At 44.5% G+C, this 21,488-nt stretch overlaps 1 protein-coding gene and 1 non-coding gene across 7 annotated transcripts in view; both read right to left on the reverse strand.

Moving 5' to 3' along the window:
• Positions 1–21,488, reverse strand: part of WNK1 (WNK lysine deficient protein kinase 1) — a 669,373-nt gene that overhangs the window by 536,600 nt on the left and 111,285 nt on the right. For all 6 annotated transcript variants that reach the window (XM_069228121.1, XM_069228119.1, XM_069228120.1 and 3 more), the window contains exon 3: positions 7,122–7,342. In XM_069228121.1, the coding sequence (XP_069084222.1) occupies positions 7,122–7,342 (221 nt within the window). The remainder of the gene's footprint in view (positions 1–7,121; positions 7,343–21,488) is intronic.
• LOC138288653 (U6atac minor spliceosomal RNA) lies at positions 3,105–3,228 on the reverse strand. The gene has a single exon (XR_011202509.1). It is a non-coding gene; the product is annotated as a U6atac minor spliceosomal RNA (small nuclear RNA).

The following is a 21,488-nucleotide window of genomic DNA, read 5'->3' on the forward strand; positions in this document are numbered from 1 at the left end:
CCCTCCTCATAACGGTCATCCAGAAATACAAGTCCACCCTCTCTCCATGCATTAAAGTTGTATATTTGGTTAAGGTCTCGCAACAGAGGTATATCCCATGTCGGGAGTCGAAGTGAGTAGGGGAACAACCGTCGCCGTGGATCCACTTAGAGTCCAGGCCGTCCCTGCTGTCCGCAGCAGCAGACCTAAATCTACACAGCGTCTGCCCAATGAGAGGAGCCATCTCAGCACCTCTCCCTCCCCACAGCGGCTCGCACCATATCCCCTTCTATTGTTTGATCACCAGTCAACCAGAGCATCAGCCACTGCAGTTGAGCTGGTGCATAGTATTGTTCTATATCTGGCACCGCCATGCCACCTTAGGTCAAGGGGTGCTGGAGTGCATTCAGGACCACCCTCCTGCATCCCGATCCCCATATAAGTGGTGTTAGCAGACTGCGCTCAGCCTTAAAAAAGGCCTTCCCAAGCGGGACCAGTAATGCCATGACAAGTAGAGCAATCTGGAAAGAACCAACATTTTGGCAATGGCTGCTCTTCCCCTAGGGGAGAGGGTCAGGCGCGATCAGAAGGCTAAAGATTGTCAGGTAGAGGTTAGGGCCTTGCCATTGTTACCCTCCACTAGGTCCATCTCAGAGTGATACACATTGAACCCTAAATAACAAAAGATCCCAGTGGCCCACATAAGCCACTCCCCGCTTGACGGTAACCCCGCTACGTCGCTAGCTTAACATAGGGAGAATGCACAAGATTTACCCCAATTCACCTTAGGGCCCGCCACTTCACCAAATTGGTTAATAAAGCAAATAAATCTGGGAGGGCACTGGCAACCTCATGCAAATACATTAAGACATCAACCGCATATAGAGATGTGATATGCCACCATCCGCCCACCCAGAGTCCCCATTCTAGTTCCCTCACCCGCAATTGTGCCGCCAGCAGTTCCATAGACAGCACAAAAAGCACCGGGGAGAGTGAACATCCCTGTTGTGTCCCCCTTTGGATGGAAAAGAAGCAAGATATCTGGTAGCCAGTGCGGACTCTCACCCGAGGGACGGTGTGTATAGCAGCTGAGCCCACCGTATGAAACAAGGGACAAGCACAAATCGTTTCAGGACCCGCATCAAGTAGGCCCAGCTAAGTGTGTTGGATGTCTTTTCAAGGTCCAGGGATATAGCCACCGGGTGGTCCGTATCCCTGGAGACTGCATCTATGATGTGCCATAGCTGTACGGTGTTGCGATATGTGGCCCTGCGTGACACAAATACACACTGATCGGGGTGTATTAAGGTAGAGATCATCGGGAGCAGTCCGTTTGCCAGGGTCTTGCTTAGGATCTTAGAACCAATGTTTAGCATTGATAAGGGTCGATATGAGCCCACTTCAAGCGGGTCTTTACCCAGCTTGGGTAACACTACTGTAAGTGCTTCGCACAGCGAAAATGGGAGTTCCCATAGTTGACATGATGCCCTATGAATATCTAGCAACCGAGGCCCAAGAGAGTCCCTGTAGGCAGCGTAAAATTCAACTGGAAACCCATCCAGTCCGGGGGTCTTTCCACTGGCCATCTGTTGAATCTCTAATCGCATTTCGTCTAACTGTAACAGTTGCTCTAAGTCCTGTCTCTGCTGCTGTGTCAGGCTGGGCAGGGGCAGATCTAGCAGAAATGCACGGTTTTGGAAACGGAAGGGGCAGGCGGTACAGAGTACAATGTTACACAGTTTCAAAATACTGTGTAAAGATTTCAGTAATTGCCTCCTGGGTGTTTACCACTTTACCCCTGTTGTTGCGAATCACCCCCGGGCACTTCCAAGCGCAGCAGCCATGAAGTGTGAGTCCCGGTCTGTCTCCATCCTTATGTTGTTGGGTCTGGTGTGCTTTATATTCTACATTACCTAGTCGCCGCAGTTCTTCCTGGTGTTGACCGTGCACAGCCAACAACAGTGGGCGTGCTAGGGGGTCACATACAGCCTCCTTTTCCAGCCTATGCATATCAAGTTCAAGGTTCAATATACTACGCGTAAGGGTAGATTTCATCCCCCAAGAGGTGGCCATGTAATGCCTCGCAAAACCACCTTCAACGCATCCCATTCCACTCTGAGGTCACCTACATTGACTGAGTTTTGCTTAAAATATTCTGAGATAGGGGTACCTATCGTAGCCTTATACGCTGCATCCTGCAGAGCTTCCGCTCGTAACTTCCACAATGGGATTGGTGGTTTGGATTTGCCCCACTGGAAAATAACTTTAAGGGGATTATGATCGGATAGTGTTCTGCCTACATATTCAGAACCACAGATACCAAGCCAAAAAAGCGAGTCACAGAAAATATAATCTAGTCTTGTGTGTATTTGGTATCCTAGTGCATAGTAAGAGTATTCCCTGGGTGATTTAACCACCAGAAATCCTGTAAACGCATGGAGTGAGACCACTGTTGGAAGTGTTTAGTGGCTTGTAGGTCAGGAGTGTTCAGGAGGGGAGGGATTAAAGTCTCTTCCAAACCCCCCCCCCCACCCCCTGAGACCAAGAGCCTCAGGATCATGTAATGAAGTTGGGGTCAGCTAATTTAAATAAGCCCCTTAGGCAGTGTTAGGGCCATATATTGATGCCAGAATGATAGGGTGACCATTTAGTTGGCCCTCTAGGAGAACGTATCGCCCTTCCCGGTCTATGTGCACCCTGGTTTTAACGAAGGGCACTTCCGGCGCCACCCAGATTAGGGTACCCCTGGCATAAGAGTGTCCAGTACCATAAAATTGGCCCCTCCATCCATGGCTAAGCTTAAGCAATTCCCAGTGTGTCAAATGCAAAATATATCTGTTGCCACCTGAGGTGAGTATAAACCCTGTATCGTTTAATAGGATTACCCATACCCCAAATGTTCCACATTAATATAGCGTACTCTGCAGCCATAAAAATCAACAATGTTCAGCCCCATAGCCGCTCCTCCCCTCCAAGCCCCCTTCCCTTCCCCCCCTCTAAATACGCACTCTCCCCGTCTACCAGGCACTTTAAATATAATATGAACAAGATAAACAACTCCATGATCCCAGGCCTGAGCCATAATGAGTATCATACCAAAACTCGCCAAACAATCAAGCAGTACGTCAAAAACATGGTTAGACACCACGAACTGGCAGTGCCTTAACTGTATATGTGTTGTAAAGGCCACTAGGACCTCTTCCATCCTTGTCAAGGGGAGTGCAAACCTTCTCTCCTTTCATAAAACACACGCAAATTCTAGGCTTCTAGCCACTGAAGTACCTCTGTAGTGTAGCGGTCCTGAAAAAATTGCTTGAATCAAAGGTGACAGGAGACCCAACAGGAGGGTGATCTGCCTTGGTGCCAGTGTGTGTTTCTCCTCCCTTCCCCCCCCCCCCCAAAGTTCCAAGTGAATCTTTGGCGTTTTCCTGGAAGGAAGACTCAATTTGGGTTCCTTGGAACCTAATATGAAAACCAGGAATGTAGTTCTCTGGGTGGGCATAATAAGATGTTTTGTTGGTGACAAAGCCCAAACCTTGCAGCAGTTTCACTGTTACTTGGAGATACTCCAATAACTACCTCGGACACTGGTCCATCAATAGTATTGTCCATGCAGATAAGATGGGCATCCTGGGATCTCAGGCGGTCCATGGCCGTCTTTAGCACCTTCGTAAAGCACCACGTTGCAAAAATAGGCCAAGCGGTAACATGCAGAAATCGATGGCTTGATGACTTTACACGAACTGCAGGACCCTGCTATGCAAAGGGTAGATTGGGACTGTCAGGTACACAAGCTTGAGGTCCAGTCTCAGAAGATCATGCAGCATATGAAAATCCTCCATTTTTAAGTGACGATATACCAGCCACTAATTGAACACTGAAGTTTATTACTGGCCGTTGCACTTATCAGTTTTCCAAACCAAAAAAAAGGTGCCCACAAACTGTTGTGGATACATGTTGGCTGGGGTTATGTTTTTGCCACCAGTTGCGCCACCTCTTCATCACTGAGGAAAGCCTCTTGATCTGAGAAGGTTAGGGATCTTGGTCATTGTTTTTGGAAAGTACTGCCGTAAAATCCTGTATGAAACCCTTGCACTGTCTGCAGGACCAAAGTGTCTGACTTTAGAAATCCACAATTGTGATACAGCCTACTCGCCATTCTCCCACCTTTAGTTGGGAAAAAAGGAGAACCTTTACCTGAATTGGATCTTTGTATGTGACTGTGCAAGGTCCCTCTGGCTCCAGAGAAAGAAACCCCCAAATCGGGATTGATCATGCCAATGCACACGTCGAGAGCCTTAGCCTCTTGATGGGGCTTTGGCTAATAAGGAAGTGCCTGGTTGAGCGCCCTCTACCCGCGACCAACCCTGGGGAAAACCTTAGGGGAGATGATCCTTTTAAATAATGCTTGTGTTTTATCTAATAATTTAAATGTGGACACTAACTTTCCTAATTCATTAAGATATGGCATCATTGGAAGTAAACAGGCTTTCACAGAGCACGGTCATCACCTCTGGTGCTGACACAGAATGTAAAACATCCTAGCTTTTGTAACGGAAAGTTTCAATTCTATTGAGAATACAGAGGTGAAGATTATCCCACCAAACAATCAAAGGGATTGTACACCTGTCCCTGAAAAAGGGGGCTAATTAAATGGGAGAGATAATGGTTCTGGTAACAACCATTCCTTTTGGATTCCGGTCTGTGTATTTTGTTTCATTTTTTTTTTTTTTTTTTAATTAACTGTGGATGACGTTTTGGATGGATTGGTGTTAAGGATGAGGAAAGCTTGTAACTTGTATACATTTACAGAAGGTAATTCAGAAAACAGAGAAGAGTGATTGTGTTTTTATCAATGTACAAAATGAGACCACAAAAATGAGGTGCAAAAGGAGATTGTGAACTTTTGCACAAAGAAAGAGGATATCAGACTATAGGAGGCAATGGAGACTGATTGATTCAAGGTTTTTCGATTTCATTTCCTTGTGGTTCTTGGGAAAGATTGTTCTTTGATGTTTTTGAAGTCTGCTGTATTGAAATAAGTGAAGAAAGTAGAGCATAGTCCTAGCCTCTATGGCCTTAACAGATTTGAAACTTGAAACTTTGGTACGAAGGATCGGAAATTTTGCACTCCCATAGGAAACTTTGCTCTCTGATAAAGAAAAAACAGCTGAACAGAATTACACCAAATTTGGTAAAAAAAAGCTAGTGGTAAAAAGTTTGACCTTTTTCTCGCAAAGCATGCTTTTTGTTATTTGGTGTAAATCCCATCAGTCATTTTCAAGAAATTAGTATGTACAGAGAGGCTTGGGTATGAAGGGGGTTAATGCTTACAAAAAGGGAGGTAAATCAGAATGGTTGGTATCGCAGTAATGCCAAGGCACCCTCAACCCTCTTCAATCGTTGCTTGTGCGGCTTCTTCACTTCTTCCTTAGATATCACACACCATATTGGAAAAACATTTTTAATGCAATTTCCTTGCCCGCTTGCCTCTTTTCCTATTTTCCCTTTTTAAGGCAACATTTTACCTCAATTTCTCAGGCAGAACTTCCTTTTAGGGTTCCTTCCTCCTTCCTGGATACTTTTATTCACCTGCGCATTTCAATTTTCAGTGTTTGGACGGAAACCTTCATTGTAATTGTATATCGTTTTCTTTCGGCCCTAATCCATGTCTGCTATAACTTTCCCTGGTCCGCTTTACTGTACCCAATTGCTTTTATCACAAACCTCCACAGCATTTTTATTTCCTTCCCTTACTCCACACATTTCACTCGACTGCAAATTCCTGTTACTCCTTTTTCTTTGCCCGCACATCAGTTTTACTTATTTAAAGAAACTGCTTTCTACTCACTGCTCTTTCTCATCCGCCACCCAAATTTCTGTTGTCATTTAATTAGCTTTCATTTTGGCACCAACCCCTGGTCTTCTGAAAGTTTTACACGCCTGCACAGCCCTGTTTATATAAAACATTGCTTCCCAATCACCGTTCCCAAATGTATTGGACCTGCACTGTATTTTCGTTAACTTTTGTTTCCATTCACGATCCTGCTCCATCCCTTTTATAGCCCTCTTCAGGTCCCAATCCTTGCACTTTCGTAACTTTTGTTTGCCCATACATTCCAGTTTTATTTAAATGTTATTTCCCATTCACTAACACCTGTTTTTTTTTTGTATGATTTACATTTGTTTTTTCATATCTGAACCTCGCTGCTCTGTAACTTTGACTTCACTGCACACAGCAATTTTATTATTTCTTTTGCCAACGTATCTCTTTACTCACTCACTTCAAGTCCCCCATTTTTATTCTCCTTTTCGTCCTTAACTACATTGCTAGCTAATTTACCCTCACATTTTCCTCCTTGTGGCATGTTTCTTCAATGCTTTTCTGCCCTTAGCACTGAGTTGCTTTGTGTTTAGAAATGCATTCTGCAAGCACAAATTAAGGGCCTAATTACGACTTTGGCGGAGGGGATTACACTGCGTCCCAAACGTGAGGGATATCTTGTCCGTCATATTACAAATTCCGTAGGCTATAAAGGAACTTCTAATATGTCGGGCGGGATTTCAGTGACGTTTGGGACGGAGTCATCCCCTCCGCCAAGGTAGTAATCAGGCCCTAAGACTTTTGACCTTCAAGCTTTATTACCTTGTATCCTTCCTCGGGAGTCTGTGAGCAAGCAAGTATCTGGTCTACTCAATTCGCATACTTAGGGCACGAGCTGCTGGCTTTGCAAACGCTTGTTACAGTACTGGGTTCACGTGAAATACCTAAATAAGTGGAGCAATAATGCTTAGGTGTCAAAGAAACGTTAAGGATTAGTGTTCACATTTCCAAGCAGTTAGTAAAAAACTGAAACCAGGAGAAGGGGCTCATGCTCCATTCGTGTGTTCTGAAACAAGGTGTGCCACTCAATCACAATCGGCACTGTTGCGCTAAGACAAGTGTCTCAGTGCTGGCAAAGTTCCCAACTTTTTGCAAATCATCCTAACAACAGGAACAGTAGATATTTTACTCTGCAGCAATACATGTTAAAGCCATAACAGCAAGACCATTTGAACTATAGTTCAAAGATAGTGGTGAAAGAAACTTAAGAACCACACAATGCTCAAAATAACGAGAATGGCACCGACGCTCATCTTACCTATCACACTCTTAGCAAATGATGCCCGCTTCAGGGTGGCCAGACCCAGGTCACCAATTTTAACGGATCCAGTTGGCCCCGTGATAAAGATATTATCACACTTAAGGTCCCTGTGAATGATGGGTGGGGTGCGGGTGTGCAGAAACTGCAACCCTTTCAAGATTTGACGGCACCAACTGCGCAGTACTTTGATCTTCATTACCTTGAACCTCTTCAGGTATCTGAGGGAGTAAAAACAAGCATCGCTAGTGGGTTATTTTTTTGCACGTAATGTATAGCACAATATATTTAATACACGATGACGTCAAGTGAGATTCTTTTACCCTCAACATTTAAACGGCATCAACAAGCAAGGACTAGTGCTGCGGGAGAGGAAAGGGTGGGGCTAGTGGCAGCAAGCCGCCCTTATTTACAGAGGGTCTTTTTTTCCATAGAACAGTATGCACTGCTAGAGAGCTTTTAAGAGTGATATTTTATTATATATAGACATGAAACAGTCGACACGTTTCTTGTTCATGGCGGTTAACACATTATTACATGAACGCAAATGTAAATGTCACAGACACCATAAAAGAAACAAAAAACCGTTTTAACAGTGTCCGATACTGCTCCTGTATTAGTAAATGTGTATTAAATCCCAACACCAACTCGTGACAATTAAGCAAAATTCTGATTGAAATGTTAATTGCATTTTTTATTTTGAATAAAAAAATAATTGTAAATTGTATTGCAATACCTGCTCACCCAAACTCATATCTTCCTATCAATTATTTCTTATTTACTATTAGCCCAGTCAATACCGTCACTGGCAACTCAGGAGTCCAAAACCTTTGCCCTATTAGCCTTTGGCCAACTATGCAACCAACCTACTTTATCCACTGGGCAGGCCTTCTACCAGGACCTTAGCCCAATCCTCACAGGTGGCTACTCAACCTTGAGAACAGCCTTCAGTCGTAGGTGTGGTGGTTGCATGACCTGAACCTAACCCACCATGGGCAGTCAATTCCTGCTATAAGTGGTCTATAGCCAGCTCTTACACCCAACCCACAGGAAGTAGTCAACCCCTACTGCCTACAGCCCCTGAACCTGTATGCCAGGGTTTGGCTGTGTGGCCTAGCTTTTGGCCAAGCCAAAATGGATGGCCTTAAAGAACAAAGAAATGATTAGGGACAAGCTCTTTAACTGAGTTTTGTGGGCGGTTCACAAAAAACGGTTTGGGGTTTTTACTGTATTTTCTCACAAATTCGGTGGCAAACATCCACTTTCTTTTTTAAGCTTACAGATTTATTTTTGGTTATGGTCTTTCAACAGTTTCATTCCCAACCATCGGGTTTTCTTCCCTGCACCAAATAATGGCTTTGCATTCCTATGAAAAGTGCTGAGAATCATAAGTGGAGATTTTTTTCATCCATTTCCTGCAGCATCTATTCCGGAACACTTTGTGGTCTCTCTGGACCCTGGATTGGTAGTCTTTTTCGTCTCCTGTTCTTGCATGAACTGGACATACGCCTCCTCATATTTCTACGTCTGTCGAACAGCAAAGAGTAGAGTCCTCTCTAATCAATGCCCTGTTTTTGATCACAGCTTGTTTGTGACTCTCATCAAGTTTATTCTGGATGCTGAGTGAAGTGCTCCTCAAAAATGTGTTGCTTTGTGTGCTTTTCTGAGTCCACTGTCTGTCCAGTAGTGGGTCGACATCATAATTGCCCTACTGATCATCCTGAAGGTGTGGGTCTAAAGGGGCGTCGTAAGAATCATGAGGAAATCCTTAACTGTCTCCTCAAAACCCAGAATGTGGTGACCTGAGTGGAGAATGAGACAGAGTCTGGAGGTGGTAATTTGGGGAGGGGGGAGAATGACGAAGGCAGCAAAGGAGTAGGGGAAAAGCGAGGCAGAGGTAGGCACGGTAGAGGACGTGGTGAACTAGTGCCTCTGGCATGGTGCTGCGGGATCTTAGGCACCAGCTCCACTGGTGGGTTGATGGCCTCCTCGAAGGTCAGCTTAATTTTAAGAGAAGCAGAGTCTACAGCCTGAGGAAGGAGGGTGGGGTGGGGAAGTCTTACTTACAGCTACAGTCCGCGGTGATTGACACTGGGGAAGTAAAGCTGAGCAACCTCTGCTTTAGAGCCCTCTTCAAGTGGAAGACAGATGCGAGGCGTTCAGCTCATCATTAATGCAAGGTCTTTTTATTACAGAAGACCAGGCAAGCAACACAGGAGGCCTTCTCGTACTCCAGGAACAGACAAATGTTACACACCACTGCAAAAACGTACAGCACTTCTGGAACGGCATCACTTCCATCCAGGATGGAACATTTTAGGGCATAAATCAACTTCAGAGAAGGTTCCAGAGGGGCAATGCCCTGCACAGGACACAGAGAAGTCTTGGTTGTGGAACCAGATGAGGATGCACAACGCTTCAAGGCAAAGAGAAGATGGAATGATGGTTTACATAGACGAGTGTAAAGGATTCGAACAGGCCCAGCAACACCACCACAAGGTATCAACCCAGAGGTCGGTGCGAACACTTCTGAATCAGAGAGTGGAAAAAAACAGCCTAATGATGGAGGCGATGTCCAAACATTTTACCAGAAACTGGTGGATTCACCATACCTCCTGACTCGAAGACTTATTAAAAGAAAAACAAGTTGCACATCCAAGCCCAATACTAAATGGCAACAGAACGCCCAACATGTGTGTGTACAGCTACACATGCCACTAATATTTTATTCTTTTAAAAGGTCACACAGTTCATTAACCTCTCGAGTGCCTTGGACGAGGTCACCTCGTCCAAGGCACGGGACCTGGGGGGGGAGCGCTAGCGCTCCCCCCTGTGCTCCCCACCCACCCCCCCAAAGGCAGGGATGGAAGGGGAAGCCCTAGCCCTTCCCCTTCCACCCCGGAACCCCCCCCACACCCACCCGTGACATCAGCACGCTCGCGCTGACAATCACAGAGCCTCCCCCATCGCACTGGAAGATCAGCTTCCAGCGCGATTGAAAGAGAAATGCTTTGCATTTCTCTTTCGATCACGTGGGGGAGGCCCGGAGAGGCTTCAAAGGGAAGGAAATGTATTTCCTTCCCTTTGAAGTCTCTCCAAGCGTTTCAAAAGCCGGACTGCTTGCAATCCGGCTTTTGAAACGCCCACTAGACACCAGGGATTTTTTTTTGTGTGAAATTGTCATAAGGGAGCGACCCCTTGGGCAAGGGTCGCTCCCAGGAGGGGCATTTTTTTGGAAGGCCTTTTCTGCCCCCCCTGGGGGCAGAAACCTCTAGGCACCAGGGATACATTTTTTTGTTTGTTTTCTTTTTTGTTTTAGGTGTGGGGAGCGACCCCTTAGGCAATGGCCGCTCCCCTAGGGGGCAAATTATATTTAGGCCATTTCTGCCCCCTTTGGGGGCAGATTGGCCTATTTTGATGAGGCCAAGCTGCCCCCAAGGGGGACAGAAACCACTAGACACCAGGGAGTTTTTGTTTTTCAGATGGGGAGCGGTGATTTTCAACCAAGGGGAGCGACCCCTTAGGCAAGGGTCGCTCCACTGGGGTGGCAAATTTATTTTAGGCCATTTCTGCCCCCCCTGGGGCTGGCTAGAGGCCAAAATCCACAGGTAGGCACTTTGCAAAAAACACCTCTGTTTTCTTTAAAAAAATGTGATGTGTCCACATTGCGTTTTGGGGCATTTCCTGACGTGGGCGCTAGGCCTTCCCACACAAGTGAGGTATCATTTTTATCGGGAGACTTGGAGGAATGCTGGGTGGAAGGAAATTTGTGGCTCCTCTCTGATTCCAGAACTTTCTGTCACCAAAATTTGAGGACAACGTGTTTTTTTTGCCAAGGTTTGAGGTTTGCAAAGGATTCTGGGTAACAGAACCTGGTCAGAGCCCCACAAGTCACCCCATCTTGGATTCCCCTAGGACTTTAGTTTTAAAAAATGCACAGGTTTGGTAGGTTTCCCTAGGTGCCGGCTGAGCTAGAGGCCAAAATCTACAGGCAGGCACTTTGCAAAAAACACCTCTGTTTTCTTAAAAAAAAAAAAGTGATGTCTCCACGTTGCGTTTTGGGGCGTTTCCTGTCGCGGGCGCTAGGCATACCCACATAAGTGAGGTATCATTTTTATCGGGAGACTTGGGGGAACATAGATTAGCAAAACAAGTGTTATTGCCCCTTGTCTTTCTCTACATTTTTTCCTTCCAAATATAATAGAGTGTGTAAAAAAGACATCTATTTGAGAAATGCACTGTAATTCACATGCTAGTATGGTCACCCCGGAATTCAGAGATGTGCAAATAACCACTGCTCCTCAACACCTTATCTTGTGCCCATTTTGGAAATACAAAGGTTTTCTTGATAGCTATTTTTCACTCTTTATATTTCAGCAAATTAATTGCTGTATATCCGGTATAGAATGAAAACGCAGAGCAGGGTGCAGCTCATTTATTGGCTCTGGGTACCTAGGGTTCTTGATGAACCTACAAGCCCTATACATCCCCGCAACCAGAGGAGTCCAGCAGACGTAACAGTATATTGCTTTCGAAAATCTGACATTGCAGGAAAAAGTTACAGAGTAAAACGTAGAGAAAAATTGATGTTTTTTTCACCTCAATTTCAATATTTTTCTTTTTCAGTTGTTATTTTCTGTAGGAAACCCTTGTAGGATCTACAGAAATGACCCCTTGCTGAATTCAGAATTTTGTCTACTTTTCAGAAATGTTTAGGTGTCTGGGATCCAGCATTGGTTTCACGCCCATTTCTGTCACTGACTGGAAGGAGGCTAAAAGCGCAAAAAATATTAAAAATGGGGTATGTCCCAGTAAAATGCCAAAATTGTGTTGAAAAATTTGGTTTTCCGATTCAAGTCTGCCTGTTCCTGAAAGCTGGGAAGATGGTGGTTTTAGCACCGCAAACCATTTGTTGATGCCATTTTCAGGGGGAAAACCACAAGCCTTCTTCTGCAGCCCTATTTTCGTATTTTTCTTAAAAAAACGAAATTTTTGCTGTATTTTGGCTAATTTCTTGGTCTCTTTCAGGGGAACCCACAAAGTCTGGGTACCTCTAGAATTCCTAGGATGTTGAAAAAAAAGGACGCAAATTTGGCTTGTCTAGCTTATGTGGACAAAAAGTTATGAGGGCCTAAGCACGAACTGCCCCAAATAGCCAAAAAACGGCCTGGCACAGGAGGGGGGAAAAGGCCTGGCAGCGAAGGGGTTAAGCAAAGAGTAAACTTGCCTCCTCAGTTCCTTCAGGTGCCAGGAGAACCTCCAAAGAGGTGCATATCATGGTTAGAGCTTTTACTAAATATCTTGAATCAACAGGTGGAAATACACTGTGATCTGAGAAGAAGAGATTATGAAGACTACAATTTGAGTTTTGAAGACTTCTTATTGAGGAGAGCGGTCCTCCATAATGAAGATCCAGATGAATATCACCAGGCAGTGAATCATTTGAAAACTCATTCTGATGCACAATTCACTTTGGTGGTTATGCACCATAAGCTTTTCTTAAGTGGTCTGCACCCAGTAAGAAGCAACAGAATTCCAAGTACCTGGTTTATCCATAGACAGCATATTGTGAAATTGAAGGTTTACTACACAATTGATTAAAGAGCAGCAAGTTGTAAAATGTAAAGCTAAAGCTCAACAATGTGTATGGTCTATGAAGTATTCATCATTCAGTGAAACTATAAAGAATTTACAAAAGCATAGAGATGTCCAAATCATCTGCCTGGGAGCAGGACTCAAAGGGCAATGTAAATGCAGGAGCAGATCAATTCATCAAACAACCACCACTGACCACAGGCGTTAACACAAACGAAAAAGTGCCCAGTTTTTACCGGAAAAACATGTTTCAGTTGTGGCCATCACACCACCAATGTAGTTGGTTAGGGCCGCCCATTAAGGGTTGCAGGTCGTTAATCATGTGATAATGCGAGGCACTTCGCAAAAGTGTGCCAGAGACTAAAGAACCAAGCTATAGGAAATCAAAAAGTAGAATGTGGCAATTCTTATACTGACACTGTTGCAGATGGTCATGTTCTAAATATATTAGCAACCCGATGAGCTAGAATCACCATGACAGCTAAAACAATGTTTTAAATCCTTGTAATACAGAAACTGTCATAAGGAATTTTTTCTGCACCTCCTTTGAATTTGGCAAAGCCTTTTTATCTCAACTGAGGTATTGGTTATTACTTATTTCTCCAATTAATCATTGGATCTTGCGGACAATCATTTTTTGCTTGAGGGGTGCCTTTCCAATTGTGACAGTTCATTTTATTAAATTTACGAGCAAAACTGAGCATCTTTTCGCAGGCAGCACTCTGCCTCCAGCAGTACAGGAGATGTAGCTGAGTTAGCTCAGCAGCACCTAAAACTATACGAAGGACAGCAAGGGCCAAAGCTAGTTTGTTGGCAGGCTAAGATATCCACATAGTAATGCCCTTGAAATCATTAGAGAAATGTCTGAGGTACTCAGCAACCTTCCTCAGTATGTCCAAATGATATGGCGTATTTTAGTCTGTCAAATACATGAAAGCCGATGTCGGCACTAAGCAATTTTAGAAATTTGTACTTAAACACCTTTTTATCTGTAATTCTTATGGTTTTATTATCTGTAATAAAATGTACTTACTCGTGAGACAAATTAAATGATTCTGGAGACCTTTCTGGTGATTCAGATAGTGTCCGAAAGATTTTGAGAGGGTAGTTTAACACTCATCTCCTTATCAGAGTGTTTCTGATACAGGAGAATATTTCTGTTGTGAAAAAAGGATTGACTATATTGGAATATAATCATCTAAGCTTATTTGGAATTACTTTAAAAACTGGTATGAAATAATGGGTGGTGGCGGTAATAGAAAACTTTGCACAAAGTCTAGACTGATGTGAAGATTTAAGTCCACGATCATGAAACATCTGTCTGTTTAAAAACAGAGTAAAGATGATGCCAAACTTGTGAAAGGTCAGTTGAGAAATGCACCTTCCAGCATAAGGGAATGTTTCTCAACCAAGTTGAAGAAAATGTGTCACCAAGGCGTTAGAGACATATAGAAATTTCTCTGCAGTTTTCCCCCCACTCTGTCCCTGTCCCCTCATCCCCCCACCCCGGTTGTAGCATAAATAAAATGGTAGCATGCACTGACCTCAAGAGTTTGAGGGATGTGGATTTCCTATCGGACAAAACATTTCCGGTTTGTTTTGTTCTTCGGACAAGTAGGCCCAACTGCCTACAGGACAATCCCTTTAGCTGTCAATTTAAAGTACCACATTATGGAGCAGGGAAGGGAATGGTCTGTAGTTGAGGTCATAGTTCTGTCCATTTTAATGTTGCTCAAACTTGCATTTATGGTTCATTAATGCAAAGTGTAGGAAGTTGGCTCTGTATATACTATTTCAAAGTAAGAAATAGTGTGCACAGAGTCCAAGGGTTCCCCTTAGAGGTAAGATAGTGGCAAAAAGAGATAATGCTAATGCTCTATTTTGTGGTAGTGTGGTCGAGCAGTAGGCTTATCAGAGGGTAGTGTTAAGCATTTGTTGTACACAGACAGGCAATAAATGAGGAACACACACTCAACAACTTACTCCAGGCCAATAGGTTTTTATATAGAAAAATATATTTTCTTAGTTACTTTTTAAGACCCACAGGTTCAAGATTTACAAGTAATACTTCTAATGAAAGGTATTTCACTCAGGTATTTTAGGAACTTTAAATAATCACAATAGCATGTACAGTTTTGACAAAAATGGCAATAAGCTATTTTAAAAGTGGACCCTTAGTGCAAAAATCAACAGTTCCTAGGGGAGGTAAGTAAATGTTAAGTTCACAGGTAAGTAAAACGCTTATAGGGTTCAACACTGTTGGGAGTTCAACGCAACCCCAAAGTTACCACACCAGCAGCTCAGGGCTGGTCAGGTGCAGAGGTCAAAGAGGTGCCCAAAACACATAGGCTTCAATGGAGAACAGGGGTGCCCCGGTTCCAGTCTGCCAGCAGGTAAGTACTCGCGTCCTTGGGGGGGCAGACCAGGGGGGTTTTGTAGGGCACGGGGGGTTTCAGTGTAGCCATTATGGTGCTGTGGAGTTCGTGTTTGACAGACTCCAGGACCATATACTCTTATGGCTACCCTGTACTTACAATGTCTAAGGTTTGGTTTAGACACTATAAGGGCATATACTGCTCATAGTGCTTATGCCCTCACCTGTGGTATAGTGCACCCTGCCTTAGGGCTGTAAGGCCTGCTAGAGGGGTGACTCACCTATGCCATAGGCAGTGTGAGGTTGGCATGGCACTCTGAGGGGAGTGCCATGTCGACTTAGTCATTTTCTCCCCACCAGCACACACAAGCTGTGAAGCAGTGTGCATGTGGTGAGTGAGGGGTCCCTGGGGTGGCATAAGACATGCTGCAGCCCTTAAAAACCTTCCCCGGCATCAGGGCCCTGTGTACCAGTTACAAGGGACTTACCCGAGTGCCAGGGTTGTGCCAATTGTGGAGACAAAGGTACAGTTTAGGGAAAGAACACTGGTGCTGGGGCCTGGTTAGCAGGATCCCAGCACACTTTCAAATCATAACTTAGTATCAGCAAAGGCAAAATGTCAGGGGGTAACCATGCCAAGGAGGCATTTCCTTATATAAAGCATTTATTATTAGGGTGAGCGCTGTAAATGAATGTTGTAAGCTCGGACTGCACAACTGACATTGGTTCTAGTAAAAAATAAAAAAAAGTGTACATATGTTTGCAAAGTTTTAACAATATGAGGCTATGTATAATGCATTGGATCCAACAGAATGTGAAGCTGCTTCGAGAGGAGTAGGAGCTCCGTGAACCAAAACTGGCATGGCCACTAGGGAGCTATAAGTAACAGCTGGCAAGGTTCCCTCTTCATTTTTAGGACTCTTGGAATCAGTAGAATCAGGGGGAAAGGGTAAGTATAGATTCCTGATCATTTAATCAAAAACGCATTCTCCCACAACCCTCTCTGTGGTTGCTAGTTTGCATAGTACTGGCATTTCTTGTTCTCCTTTGTTGCAAGGAGATCTAAACTGGGCATGCAGCAGCAAAGAAAAAGATATTGAGGGTTGCCTGGTTGAGTTCCCACTCGTGGCAGGTTGTTGTGGTCCTGCTTACTGAGCCCGCAAGGGTGTTGGGCACTCCTGGAACGTGCTCTGCCCTGAGAGCTATGTGATGTCGAAGTACCCAATTCCATATCTGTTGCACCTAGAGTGATAGAGCTGGTGAGCATGTACCACCTTGCTTGTTGAGGTAGTGCATGCTTCTGGTGGTGTTGGTTCAGATCAAAACTAATGAGTCCTTGATCTTGGTTAGGAAGGATTGGAGCGCTAGGAAGATGGATTTTAATTCTAGCACGTTGATGTGGAGCTTTGCTTCCTGGGTGATCAATTTCCCTCTCACAGTCAGGTCGGGGAGATGAGCGCCCCATCCCCCTAGGGACTCATCTGTGTTCATTGGCCTGCTTCATTGGTGGGGTTATTTGAACAATGGTGTCAAAAGATCAGTTCATTTGCACCCACTGGTTGTCTAATTGTTCTTTAAGTGATCTCATGTGGAGACGCCAGTTTGTTATCAACGGAATGCAAAAGGAGAGCATCCCCAGAAAAGATTTGCAGATTCAGACAGAAATGGACTTTCTTTTGTCAAGGCGTAGCCCTATATTTCAAATCTTTTTCTGCCTCTCCTCAGAGGCAAAGGCTTTTGCAAGTTCTGTATCTAATATGGCTCCTTGAAAGGTGATGTTGGTTGTAGGAGTTAGGTGTGACATTTGGTAAATGACTGAGTCCTAAGGGTTGGAAAAGAGATAAGCATGTTGCTGTGTCCCTAGCTGCTTGGCACAATGTGTTCCCCTTTATGAGCCAATCGTCCAAGTATGGTAACACTTGAACTCCCCTTTGTCTGAGATATGCTCCCACCAGAGCCAAGACCCTGGTGAACACTTCAGCAGCTGATCTCAGACCGAATAGTAACACTTTGAATTGGTAGTGGGTGCCGGCTACCTTGAAGCGTAAGAATTTCCTGTGGCTGGGGTGAATAGGGATATTAAAATAGGCGTTTTGGAGATCTAAGGCCTGCATGTGACCCCTTGATTGAGCAATTGTAATACATCCTGAAGAGTGACCACACAAAATGATATATTTTTTTTTTTCAGGAACTTGTATAGTTGTCGGCGATCTAATGGGGCGCAAGTCTGTCTTTTTCCGAATGAGGAAGAAGCCAGAGTATAAACCGGTTCCCCGGTGAGACTTCGGTACGATCTCTATTGCTCCCTTGTCTATCATTGTGGTAATCTATTAAAGGAGCGCCTTCAAGTGAGCAGGTGGGATCCTCGCGGCGGTACATCTGGAGGGGTTTGTTGAAATTCCAGGGTATGCCCTCTGGTGATAATATGGAGAAACCATTGGTCTGAAGTGATCTGGGACCAGTGGTGGGAGAAGCTGGAAATTCTGCCCCCTATCAGAGTATTGCAATAGGGGTTGGTGGCCGGCACCTGATGGAGGTCAGTGCTTTTTGGATGTGTCCTTGCCCATATAGGAAAACTTTCCTCTGGTGGGAAGTCTGTAGGCTGCCGCTGGTGGTGGTCTATAGGGTTGTTGTTGCATGGTGGCTGTACGAAACTGGCTTTGATAAGGCTGGTATTGCCTATATTGGTGGAGACCGCCTCTGTAGCAGTAATGTCCCCTACCTCTTGCTCCTCGAAAGGGCTGCCTTCTGAATTGTAGGGTACCCAAAGATCTAGCCGTTTCTGTGTCTATCTTTATTGACTGTAGTGCCACATCGACATGCTTCCCAAACAGGAGATCTCCATTGTATGGCATGTCTAGAACTCTCATCTGAATTTCCAGGCGGAACGAAGTGGTTTTTAGCCATCCCTGGCGTTTTAGTACTGCAGCTCCAGCTAGCTGTCGAAAGCCTTGGACGAGACATCTATGGCACAATTTATGATCTCCACAGAGATCTTCTCTCCCTCTCATAAGATCTTCTGCGCATCAGATCTAGCATTCTCGGGAAGGAGATCGATATATTGGGAGATGTCTGACCACATCTGGCGGTTGTATCGACCTAAGTTAGACAATGAGTTTTCTGCTCGGACCGTTGTAGCCGCCATTGTGGAGAATTTCTTTCCTATGGTATCCAGGTGCCTTCCTTCCTTATCTGGGGCATGGAAATCAGAAAGGATGGGTTTCTAGACCTGCGTTGGGCTGCCCGAGTTATCAGAGTCGGGTTTGGGCTGACCAAACAAGCTGGTGATTTTTCTGGCACCTTGTACTTTTTAATCCAATTTGGGATGTACCACTGGTATAGAGGATGGGGGTCTGCATAACAGAGGCCCTCTTCACAAACAAAATATACAATCAGGATCGTACTAACTGATTTCTGATATTTTCATTAAAGTCATAAAGAAAGGAATCCAATTGTTTTGCGATAATGGGAAGCTGGAACCTCTTGGCTGCACGTATCTCCTCCTATGTCCTATGGCGGAGAATCTACTGGTGGTGGAGTAGAGGAGGGATGGTGTCTGTCTGGTAGTCGTCCCATTCACTGAGGAGTGAGGTAGTGTCCTGGATATCACCTTCTTCCTGGTCCCAACCAAGGAAGGCGGATCATTTTCGGGAGGTGAAGGTAGAGGTGGCAGCGGTGTTGCAGTTACCTGGAACTCTGACTGATCCCTGGTAGAAGTTAACGGCAGTGGTAGTTGAAGTTATGTTCCTGGTAGTGGAGTTATTGATCCCAGTGGTGGGAATCTATTGTAGTAATCTTTCATCGTATGCTTCAAATTGGCAATCAGTGACACTGGCATCTGCACAGTTGGTTCTTGTTGTTGTTAAGAACTTGCGTCACATTGGTCACCAAATGATTCATAACCATACAAATGTTCATTCTGCTGGTCTTCCTCATCGTCTTCCTGGCATTTAATTTGTGAATCCGAAGGACTAGGAACCATTGCAAATAACTCATCGTCAGCATATTCATCTCCATATTCCTCTTCATCTTCCTCCACATCAAGAAGATTTTCAGGAGGCGCAGGCAATACTTTACTGGGTGACGTATGTGAAAGTAGAATGTCTCAAGAGGATTTACACCTTACAGTTATTAATGTTAATGGTAGAAAATATGGTTTTGCTGAATCACTTGCCGTCGACTGTGTTGGCGTTGACTGTGTGCCTGCAGGATATAAATGGGTCGTCGCCAGTGCGGTCTTCGATGGTGTTTCCGTCAACAGTGCTGTTGTCGACGGAGATGTCGTCAGAGCTGCCATCGACAGAGCTGGCGTCGTCGGTACGTATGTTGTCATTGCGGTTATCATTGGAGCTGTAGATGGTGTCAGCGTTGACGATTTAAAAGTCTTTGGCGTAGTCAATTTCCTTACCGACACGACAGGTTTGATGCTGAGGAATGGAATCTCTTCATCGATGGGTCTATGTAAGAGGATTTCGTCAACGCTTTCTTACCTTGGGGCATTGTCGACGGTAAAGCAGGTTTATGCTTTAGGCTCACGATGTTATCATCAATAATAACGGCGATGATGTTACTATCGTGGGTGAAGGCGGTGCTGTAAATGTTGCCATCGCTGTGGTAGCAGCGGTGACCAAAGTTGTCATCGACGATGCGCTTGTTGATGGCCTCGTCGATGAAACAAATTTTTGAAAGTCGATGGTGGCAGAGATCTGGATGTTTTTTTTTTAATTTAGGTTCAGAAGGACCCTTCCCATTCTCTTCCTTTGAGGTGGAAGGAACGTCCCTTGCTTTTTCTCTCACAGAATGTATTTTCTTGGCTGCCTTACCTTGTTTTGGAGAGAAACTCTCTACAGATATTTTTCTCTTCTTCGATGCCACAGATGTCTGTGATGTGTCGCTGTCATCATTATCAGACAGTGGGTATTTAGGCTTTTGAAGCCAAATCAGGAGCCTAGCCTCTCTGTCTCTCAAGGTTTTGTGAGGAAAGGTTTAAAAACATTTTACAATATTTCACCTTGTGTTCTGGGTGAACACAGTATATGCAGTCTTTGTGAGGGTCTTCACAGTGGGGCCTTAGCTTTCCACAAGTGCTGCAGGGTTTAAATAAACCTTTCTTGGCTGCAGACAATGTAGAAGTCGCAGTCCTAGAAGTAAATAATAGTATTCAGAAGAATTCCTGTCAGGAAATTTGTAAACTGAGTAGAGCTCAGGGAGACTCCCTTCACACGACGTGTGGCAGAAAATCTGAGAGACTGGAGCCTCTGTGGTGAGGGTTCTAAAGGGTGTTGTTGCCTGATTGGCTGGACTTTAGGTCATTTCTAATAACACTGATAAGCTATTAAAGTGAATGACTTTTGCATTCCCTTCAATGTAAAATTTTAATTTGCTGCTTTCTATGTACCGTGGACTCCCACTTTGACGACGGGGAATAATTTAAGCATGTGAATCTATGAAAGATACTCCAATAATGGAGAAGTGTCAATTAATTCCGAGTTCTAAGGACTAAGAGTCCAGCGCAACCCTTACATTGGTTTGGCAAGGGGAACCTATGGATCAGTGCCCCAATCCTGAAATGCTTGGGTTGCCAGAGCACGGGGCACATGTGAAGAGTGGAGGGTGGTGCTAACGGAGTTTGGTGCACGTAAGCCAACGGAGGCCAGAGTCAGGTAAGAAAGACCAAAAAGAAATAAAATCATGTTCAGTCCCTGTAAATATACAACTAGAATCACAGCTCAACACAATATGTGGAGGATACTATGAGAGCTGAGGTGCATTCTCAATCTTCTGGCTATCCCATAGATGGAAACAGGAATGAAAAAGAGGTTTTTGGAAGAGATTATACTGACTGACTTAATAAATGGTCACGGTGTACAAGGCTGGACTGCCAACAAGGGGTCTGAAGGAATCACTGATCTTCAAAGTTACAGTGTAACAGAGTCTATTAATCCCATGGAAAGAGAGCTAGTATTACGAGTAGCCAAGTGAGAAATATAGAACAGTGTATGACAGCAATATTCTTTCTTTCCTCCATTACAAAAGCAATGCCACCCCAGTGGCATTCCACAAAAATCAGTGTTCAATCTAATGGCAAAAGACACATCTTCATGCAGGTGGAGGCACAGGAAGCTTTTCTGGAGGCCTGTCATAGAAAACCCAAACTCATACACAGGGTAGTGTTGCCAATTACCACTACTATTACCCCAATCATTGATAGATAATATTACATGGTCCTGACCAAGTGCACATATCCGCAGGGATTTTACACAGTACAAAACATGTTCTCCACCATTCTCACTTTCTTGTGAGATGTGCCAGATCATTGTCTATAACAGAGACACCCTTTGTTTTTATTCACAACAAGAGTCCCCGTATTAAAACGTTCAGGATCTCTCAGTTATTTT

The sequence above is a fragment of the Pleurodeles waltl genome, chromosome 4_1 (genome assembly GCF_031143425.1).
Source record: "Pleurodeles waltl isolate 20211129_DDA chromosome 4_1, aPleWal1.hap1.20221129, whole genome shotgun sequence".
NCBI lineage: Eukaryota > Metazoa > Chordata > Amphibia > Caudata > Salamandridae > Pleurodeles > Pleurodeles waltl.